Below are 9,559 nucleotides of genomic sequence, written 5' to 3' on the forward strand. Positions count from 1 at the left end.
CAGCCCCTGGATTTTAGCCTTAATTCACAGAGACGACAAAATAAAGTATTGGATTTCCAAGTTAAGAATAATCTTGGCTTTTTCCAGGTTCCCTTTTCAAATGCAGAACTTGGTGGAAACCCCTGTGTGGCTGCCTTCAATGGCGGGGTGGGAGTGCCCTCTGGCCCAGGTGCTACCCCAGTCAGGAGAGCCAAGAGCAGTCACCGGCCAGGGGGAGGGGTGTCGCTGATGAGTGGGACTGATGCACTATAATTAATGGTAATAAAAATAGATACAGCAGTGAGAGAGAAGTGCCAAGCCAGGAATCCCTACTCTCGGATAGAATTTCTCACAGGTAATGGAAAGAAGAAAAAAAAAAAAAAAAAGTCACTTCTTACAGGAAACCTGATCTACACGTTACCTACAGAGGATTTTTGTAAAGTAACTAAGGAAATGCAACTAAAGACAGCAGCCCCACAAAAACTAGAATAACTCTACTTGGAAAACTTTCTTTCCTGCAGCCCAGGGGGACCTGGTAATGCTATAGGCAGTTAGATCTGTAATTTCTAAGAGCAGCGCGTTCGGTCTGTAGCCTCTACATAGCCCTACAGAGACTCCAGCACCCAGTACTTCTGGGTGGAGAAAGCCGTCACAGATCTGAGTCTTCCCCTGCAAAGAAAGGAGGGCCGGAAGGGGACTGGAAGTGAAGCACAGAAGGAAAGAGGCGGAAGAGGGCCATTCTCTTATTGGCCTGGTACTTCCCAGTTGTTGCTGTCAGTCAGATCCCACTGGTCATTCAAACATTCATTCGAACATTTCCACTGTGTGCCAGGCAGATCCGGAGTCTCCAGGCGGGGGGACACGCGAGGGTGAAAAGCCGGTGACTGTTCCCCAAGGATCGTGGGATCAAACCCAGGCAACCTAATGCGCCTCGGAACGGGTGTGTGTCTGTCTCCGAGGGAGCGCACTGCCCGGACGCACCCCACTTCTCGTGTCCTCTCTGCCTGTGCATCCGGCCGGTTAGTGCTGGGGGTGGTGAGCAGGGAGGAACCTGCGGGCCCTCCCGGAGCCCTCTCCCTGCTCCGTTAGAGGCCTTCGGGAAACCGAGCATCGACCCACCGACCCGGACTCTGGGACCTGCCGCGTGGGGGCGCTCGCGGGCAGACCCGGCCGAAGGCAGGGCCGCAGTGCCCAGGTCCTCCGCGCCTCCGCGGAAAATACCCGGCGGCGGACTTCGGCCGCTTCCTGACCCCAAAGCCGAGAACCTGGTCCCCTCACCCGGATGCCCGATCCCCCAAGCCCGCGCCCGCGCCCCCCAGTCCCCAACCCCTTCCCAGGCAAAGGGGCCCGGCGTCCCCTGCCAGCCCCGGAGGGAGCGCGGCGCGGGTACGAAGGGCTCCAGGACCGAGCCGTGACCGCGGGCGGGGACGCAAGGCCGCGAGCCGGAACGGGCGTCGTAGGCAAGCGGGCAGCGCCCGGGACCTGGGGACCCGTCTCAAGTCCTGTTCGGTCCTGGCGCCGCCCCGGGCCTATTCCCGGGTTTGCCAACCTCCAGACCGACCCCAAGCCCTACGTTCTCGCTCTTTTCGTTTATAAACAGATCCCCTGTGAGCCTGAGGCCTCCAAACCGTTTGCTCCTGAGGGCGGCCCAGGCCGCCGCATGGGTCCGGGGCAAAAGGCCCGCAGGGCGGAGGGGCAGCGGCTGCCCCCGCTGGACACTGCTGCTCCGGCCCTTGGGGGCCCGGGACCGTGCCAGCCACGTGCGGCGCAGGCGAGGCACCGTTTCGCTCCGTTTCACGAGGGCGGCCACCCGGAGCCCAGTTCCCTGTATCCCCGGGCGCCACCGGAACCGTCTTCAAAAACGGAGAATTGCTTCGCGCGGAATTCCCGCGCCCTGACCTGCCCCAAAAGTCGGCCAACACAGAAAACCGTACGGTGCTGGGGGTCGCAAATGCCAGGGGGCAGGCGGGGCGGCGGGGCGGCGGCGGGAGCCCCGCTTTCACCGAAACGCGAGTGAGGCCCAAGCGGGAGGCCGGGTGGGAGCGAGTGTGGGGGGAACAGGGCTCTGCGGCCGCGGTCGGCCTACCCCGGGTTCCGGGCGGGTGCGCCCTGCTTCCCCACCCCCGGGCCGGGACACCCCAGAGATGCAGAACGGCGGGGAGGGCTTGAGGCGGGCGGCGCCAGGGCCGGAGTCTGCCCAGGGGATTTCTGCAATCTTTATAGGCTGGAAAAATAAAGATTAAAGAAAAGAAAAGGTCTGGTTCTCTGGTTTGGCACCGAACCCCCGCCCCCTTCTCTGCTGGCGTTGGAAATAGCCGGCTAGCAGCTCCTTCTCCTTAGCAACCCCTTCTTTACGAAAAGCCCGAAACCAAAGTCAGGGGAGCCCTTGCGAGGTTGGTTCCGCTGTTTTCTCCCTTTCTCCAAAAGTCCCGGGAGTGGGCCATGTGCTGCCCCTGGGATGGGCAACGGGTGCCATCTGCGGGGGCCCAGCCTCAGACTGTCCCTGACCAAGAGTCGGGGCAAAGGCATTGGGTCAGTGTGGGCTCGTTAAAGCTCACCCATCCACCCCTGCTGCTGCCTTCCAGAAAGTCTGTCCCAAAGGACTCCAGGCCCACTTTGGAGATGAAAGGAGACATTTCAATAAAGCCCAAATTTCCACAGGCCTACAAAGTTTTGTCCTCCCCAGCCATGGTGCTTCCAGTTGTGCAGGCCTTTCAAGTGTCTTAGGGGAGGAACAGATTGCATAGTCCATAGATTCCTTGGATTGGGGTGGGGTAGACCCACCGTGTCTGGCACCCTCAGGCCTCTCCAGCAGCTGCTCTGAGCACTGGAACCTGGGGCTGAGATTGCCTTAGGGTCAGGCTGGCATCTATCAAATCCTGGAGGACCCAAATGCCTGCCAAGTGCTCTGTCCTGTGGCAAAGGCTGTCAGGAAGGGGGCTAGGCAGGGAGGGGGCTGCAGAGTGTAAAGAGACCCTAGCTGAGCTCCTAGCCTTTTTTAGGGCAGGCGCTCAGCTGCCTCTGCTGGCAAAAGGTTCTAGCCCAGACCTGCTAAAACTGGTTTCCTACAGATATGGGGGAAGGGCAGAACTAGTGGCATATGGACACACACCCATGCATTGAGTAATGATGTTACAGGTTTTTTGCGCTTACTCTTTTCATATGGCACACACTATATTATCCAAGATGGCAGGTACCACGTGGGTTCTCCTGGCAGGTCTGACCCTTGGCCTCAGCACCCAGAGGCCACAAAGAGAGCAACACTAGAAGGGACAGTGAGTCTGAAGCTCCAGAAAATCTGCCTTAGCTGAACATGGGCAGGACCCAGTCCCGAAGGAAGTTCAATCTTGAAGCTCCAAGGGTCCAGGGAGGGGCATATTCCCAGTGGAAGCTGTGGCTGAGGCTGCAGTTTACCCGCTTTTTCAAGGTTAGTATTCTTAGACTCATTCTAGCAACAGGGACCTGAAAGATCACGCAGGCCTCATCTAATAGAGAGAATGAGGTGGAGACCATAAACTGGCCCAAAGTCTCACACCGGGAAGTTACTGACCAGTCCCACTCACCTGCACCAGACTAGGGTGCTCCCCAACAGTTAGGACTTGATCTTGCCAAGATGTAAGACCGCCATGGCCAGACGTGGGACCTGCCTGCCAGTCATTAACCACGTGGCTGAGGAAGAGGTCTTGGAAAGAGTAGGTTGCCCTTTCTTGGGACGAGTCAGGTGGGCTCTGAACCTCACTGCAGCCAAGGGTAAGTACTTCCTCATGTCTTCCAGAGTCCTCTAAGCCCGACTCTGGGGCAAACCCTGTGTGGCAGCACACGGGACTCTGGATAAAGTGGCCTGGATACAGCAGGGCTCCTCTCAGCGGACTGATGCAGGCTCTGAGCATGCCACCTGAGATTCTGCAGGGAGCTGTCCCTGCCACTGGCTTGGAACATACTTTGATAACCCTGTGGTCTCCATACATCTGGACAGGCCCCCAGAGGCAAAAGTCTTAGGGAGTATCACAGGGTTCCACTCTTTCATGACTGCAAGTCCCCCATAGGACGTCTAGAATGCTAGAGCAGGGGGGAAACTTTGGGAAATGTTACTAAGGGTTAGAGGAACAAGTAGGAGACTTGCTCAAAAACACCAAGCAAAGTCACAGCTTGAACCCAGGGTTCTGGACCCGCATTCCAGTGCTCCTAGCACAAACTTCTGAGTAAATTTAAAGGGGTAGGAACCAAGAAATGTGGCCTAGACACAGATTACACAGTCTTAAGCTGAAGGCAGAGCCGGGGCTCTGTTTTGGCTTGAGTCCTGGCACTGGGAGCCAGCGAGGCTCCAGCCTGCAACAGCTCAGAGCCAAGACGGGAAACAGAGGTGGGAAAGACCAGTCGGGGAAAGAGCTAACCCCGGGGCTTTTCAAAACCGTAGAAACAGCCGCAACACCCCCTCTTCCACTCCAGCCCTCCCACCTACTCGCCTGCCCTTCTCCCAGAGAACCAGCGTCACGTGTTTACACACGCGCCGTGACAAAGAAGCAAAAAATAGGATCCCCTTTTTAAGCCCCTCATTCCGGAGCTCGGCGACCCAGTTCTCATGTTGGAATTGGCCAGAGCCGAGTCCAAGCTGAGAGGCCAGAAGGTGGTGGATCTTGCCTCCCCGACCACCCACAGGAGAAGGGCCAAGACCATCCTAGATTCCCTGCCCTCGCATCCCTATGGGCAGACCACCGGCGCTGCCCACCGGAGTCAACTTCCGTGGAGACCACACGGAAGTGCCGGGAGCTTCTCGGGCCGTGGGACCCGTGGGGTTAAGTCTGAGTCCCCGCCCAGCGAAGAGCCAAGAGCGCTCAGCCGGGCGGTACCGGCCGCGGGGCAGCCGGCCCGGTTAAGAGAAGGAGGAAAGGCGGGATCCTCCAAGAAGTAGATTCTCAAGCGTCCGCCTGTAGCCACTGCCAAATTTTCCTCAGTTCTCTCTTGCTCCCTCCCCCTCTCCCTCGCGGACCGCGCGGGTCCCGAACTCCTAGGATGGGGGTGGGGCACTGTCAGCAGGAAAAGCCAAATCTTTAAGGGGCGCCCTAACGCGTCCAAACTCTCCCACCCCACTGGTCAGCTCCTGGGCAGAATCCACCCGGCAAACAGCAGCCCCGGGAGCGGCGTGACGACCCGGGGGACAGCCGGCGCGGCCTTGCGAAAAGCTGGGCAAAGTTTCTTCCCCCTCGTGGCTCCCTCCACCCCACTCCTCCCCTTCTTCCCGGCACCCCCTTAACGTCCTCCGCCTTCTCGTCTCCTCTCTTCCCTCCCCACCTCGGTCCTCCCCTTTTCTTCTTTGCGCGTCTCCACTCCGCCCCCCCCCCCCCCCCCCCCCCGCCTCCCGGGTCCAGCTCCTCCCTTGCTCTTTGGGCGTCCGCCCCGTCAATCACCGCCGCCGCTGGCCTCTGCCCGGCCCTCTCCGCCTCCCAGGCTCTTGGAGCGCCTCCGGCTCCCGTCTCGGGCTGCCCTACGCTTTGCACGGAGCCCGGCGATCTGTCAGCGGAGCAGGCCGGGGGGAGCCGCCAGGCCCGCCGGGCTCGGGTTACCAGTGACTGACAGCGTCTCCATGGCGAATAATTTGACTCCGACTATTGTCTGGCGCGGGCAGGCCCCGGGTCAGATAACCAGACCAATCAGGGCGCGGGCCGCCGCGCCTCATGCCCGCTTAGAATAATATTATTAAAAAAGCAGCGAGCGAGCTAGACGGGAGGGAGAGCTAGCGAGAAGCGAACGAGGGAGCGGCTGGCGGGCGGGAGGGCGCGGAGCATGCGGAGCGGCGCCCCGGGCGGCCCCCGGGCTTGGACGAGGACTCAGGAGAAGTGCGCGGGCGGCGGGGGCGCGGAGCGGCGCGGGACCCGCGGCCGGCTCGGGGACGTCCTGCAGTGACTCGGAGTTCTCCGGGAGTCAGCGCCAGGCCGGGCCCCCCCCCCCCCCGCCCGCCTCTTGGCCCGGACGGTCCGGCGGGGAGGCGCCCATGCCGGACCGCGCGGCGCGCTGAGGGCGCGCGCGGGCGGGCGCAACCGGCACCATGTCTATGCTACCCACCTTCGGCTTCACGCAGGAGCAAGTGGCGTGCGTGTGCGAGGTGCTGCAACAGGGCGGCAACATCGAGCGACTGGGCCGCTTCCTGTGGTCTCTGCCCGCCTGCGAGCACCTCCACAAGAATGAAAGCGTGCTCAAGGCCAAGGCGGTGGTGGCCTTCCACCGCGGCAACTTCCGCGAGCTCTACAAGATCCTGGAGAGCCATCAGTTCTCGCCGCACAACCACGCCAAGCTGCAGCAGCTGTGGCTCAAGGCGCACTACATCGAGGCGGAGAAGCTGCGCGGCCGGCCCCTGGGCGCTGTGGGCAAGTACCGAGTGCGCCGCAAGTTTCCCCTGCCGCGCTCCATCTGGGACGGCGAGGAGACCAGCTACTGCTTCAAGGAAAAGAGTCGAAGCGTGCTGCGCGAGTGGTACGCTCACAACCCCTACCCCTCACCCCGCGAGAAGCGCGAGCTGGCGGAAGCCACGGGCCTCACCACCACGCAGGTCAGCAACTGGTTCAAGAACCGGCGGCAGCGCGACCGGGCAGCCGAGGCCAAGGAAAGGTACGAGTAAGTAGAACTTCGGCGCCAGCTACCCCGGGCTCGAGGGAGGGGGTCCCAGGGCGTCCACTCAGCCACTGAAGAGGCTTGAACTGGGCCCGCTCGTCCCAGCGAGGGCCCTGCTGCAGCCTGGTCTGACCCGGACGGCGCTTGCGGGCGACCAAGTGATCCGAAATTTGTCTAAAGCGGGCAGAGCAATCGGGAAGTTGTCAACTAACTCCCTGGTCGCTTGTGAGCAAAAGTGGAGAAGCAGCGACCTTCGGGACAAAGGCAAGACGGTAGGCCTGGATTCCAGGCACGGGGCGCACAGCAGGCAAGGCCTGTTAGTCCTCCGAAGGTCGGAGGACAGAGGGTTTTGGTGAGGACTATGGGGGGGGCGGTGCGGGGTGCGGGGTTTAGACTGCCTGTGAGAATTCACCAGCACTTCTCAGGGCTTCCCGTCTACCTCACTCAGCTACAGGCCGTGTGATTTGGGGTCAGTACTGGGATTGGAACTTTCCTGGTACGACGTGGATGTGGAGCGGCCTGGAAGAATTTTCCTTGTCTGGATAGGAGGGTTGATAGGGAAAGTCTTATCGCGCATTGAAAGGACCAAGAGGTGAAAGGCTTGGGGAGGAAGTGTCAGCTCTAGGAGAGAAGAGAAACACATGTCCCTTTTTCTGCCTCGTTGGACCCAGCAGTCCTTCCCTGGCCTGCCAAGCCCTTAGCTCCTCTCTGCTCAGGCTCTACCCTCTTTGGCAGGTAGGTCGGTATGTCTGGGGTGAGCTGAGAGCAGCAGAAAGGCTGGGAGTTGCTTGTCCTCAGGGAAACCAGGACTTTCTGAACTAGCCTTGCAGTTGACCATGAGGCCGTTGTGGCTTTGGCCCCTCAGAACCCCAAATCTGGAGGGGGAGAAGCTGACTGTGGGACCAGAATCAGCCTGAGTGTAAGAGCAAAACGAGACACCCGGGGTCTGTGGTACGGGGTGTGTGCCGCCCGGAGTGAATGGCCAGGGTCAGAGTGCGGGTGCTGAACAGTGGAATCAGCGGTGGGACTCGGGGGGGGGCGGGGGGGGTGGCTTCAAGCTGACCTTGGTCTCTAAGACCATGAGGTTGGAGCATCCACAGTTGTAAGGATTCAGCTGCCAGCCCTGTGGGAAGTTCCCTTCCAGGAAAACAGAAAGAAAAGGCCCTGGGGAGCCAGTAAAGAGAATCTACCCAAGAATTCAAACCTCCAAATCTGGGCAGGGGCTGTCCGACGGTCAGAGACAGGGCAGGAGGTGGGTTCTCCCTGCTGAGGTTCCCCTCCCCCCAGAATACAATGCATCCAGAGTCCTGAAGAACTAAGTTCTCAGGTCAGGCCCCAGGTGAGGGCTGAAGAGTCCCTCAGTTTCTGGTATGGTGAAAAAGTCTAGGCCAGGATTAGCAATCCCCTTCACTCTTCCTTCTCTCTTCTCCCCGAAGCTGCCCCCCCACACCCCAGCTTCAGGCCCCCAGCTGAAGTTTCTGCTGTGCCACCAGGGAAAGGGAGTCCTGCATCCTTAGGGCCTCGTTCCTAGGCCAAGCAAGGAAAACCCTAACAAGGCCTGCCAGTTTGGAACTAGAGGGAAAAGACCCTTAGCTCCAGGAACCTGTCCCTCAGACAGGGTTTTCCCTCAAGCAGAGAAAAGCAAAGGGAGATGAGGACCTGTGAGATCCCCAACCTCAAGTGGACCCTCAGCCTAGAGTCTAGGGTCCCTGACTCTCCTGGACCCACTTCTCCGCAACAAACCCTGGCTTGAGTAGCCAAGAGTGATCTGAAAACCCAGGCACCTTCTCCTCCCTGTCCCTGTTCCCTACAACTCCAATGAACCCTGCTCCCCTGCCCCTCTGCTCCGGAAAAGAAAAGTTAGCCACTCAGTGGGGGTAGGCAGGGAGGGCAGAACACACGGAGAGCAGAAAGATATTCGTGAGATTGAGAGCAGGAGAGGTGGGGAGATAGAAACGATACAGGGAGAAGGTATAAGAGAGAAATCGGGTCTGGAGGGACTGAAAGAGCCAGAGCCCAGGCTTGGCCGCGAAACATGTTAGAAACCGAAAACACCCGCAGGCAGCGCGCGGCGGCTCTGGCTCAGGGCGACGCGGCGCCGAGCAGCCTCGGTTTCCCCGCTGACCCGGCTGCTTTGCTCCTGCACTTGCAGGGAGAACAGCGAGAACTCCAACTCCAACAGCCACAATCCGCTGGCTGCGTCGCTGAACGGCAGTGGCAAGTCTGTGCTAGGCAGCTCGGAGGACGAGAAGACGCCGTCGGGGACGCCAGACCACTCGTCGTCCAGCCCCGCGCTGCTGCTCAGCCCGCCGCCGCCACCCGGGCTGCCGTCCCTGCACAGCCTGGGCCACCCTCCGGGCCCCAGCGCCGTGCCCGTGCCCGTGCCGGGGGGAGGCGGCTCGGACCCACTGCAGCATCACCACGGCCTGCAGGACTCCATCCTCAACCCCATGTCGGCCAACCTCGTGGACCTGGGCTCCTAGAGCCCCGCCTGCCTCGACGCGCTTGCCTTCTGGGCTGGTCGCTCGGGACCTGAGAAGGACCGTGTCCGGAGGGTGCCCCGCGCCGGCGGCCCCACCAGGTACTGAAAGACCCGCGCGCTGAGCGGGCAGAACTGCCGGCCCGGGCAGGGCGGATGGCTCTCTGGTTTAGTCTTTGTTCGGGATTTATTTTCAACAAGTTGCTTCTTTGGAGATCCTTTGGAGGCCTGGGACCGGGTCTTGAACCAGGGAAGGGAATAAATTATACACCATTCTCCTACTCTCTCTCCGTGCCTCCTCTTCCGCTCTCTTCCCTTGCCTTCCTTGCTCTTTCTTCCTCTCATTCCCCTTCTCTTCTCTCTTCTCCTTTCCCTTTCTTCTTCTTGCTTTCCTCCTCTGCACTGTCTCTGTTTCCCGCTGTACTTCCGGCTTGCCATCTCTCGCTAGGTTTCCATTACTCTATCTCTGTTTTTCGGTTTCTCCTCTCCGCC

The 9,559-nt window shown here is 60.2% G+C and overlaps 1 protein-coding gene across 1 annotated transcript; it reads left to right on the forward strand.

The window, feature by feature from the left end:
• The first annotated feature begins 6,025 nt into the window (after positions 1–6,025).
• On the forward strand, positions 6,026–9,071 carry SIX2 (SIX homeobox 2). Its single transcript, XM_065891223.1, has 2 exons — positions 6,026–6,585; positions 8,741–9,071. The coding sequence occupies exons 1-2, from the start codon at positions 6,026–6,028 to the stop codon at positions 9,069–9,071; spliced, it is 891 nt and encodes a 296-aa protein (XP_065747295.1).
• Positions 9,072–9,559: the final 488 nt, after the last annotated feature.

Source organism: Phocoena phocoena, chromosome 14 (assembly GCF_963924675.1).
Source record: "Phocoena phocoena chromosome 14, mPhoPho1.1, whole genome shotgun sequence".
NCBI lineage: Eukaryota > Metazoa > Chordata > Mammalia > Artiodactyla > Phocoenidae > Phocoena > Phocoena phocoena.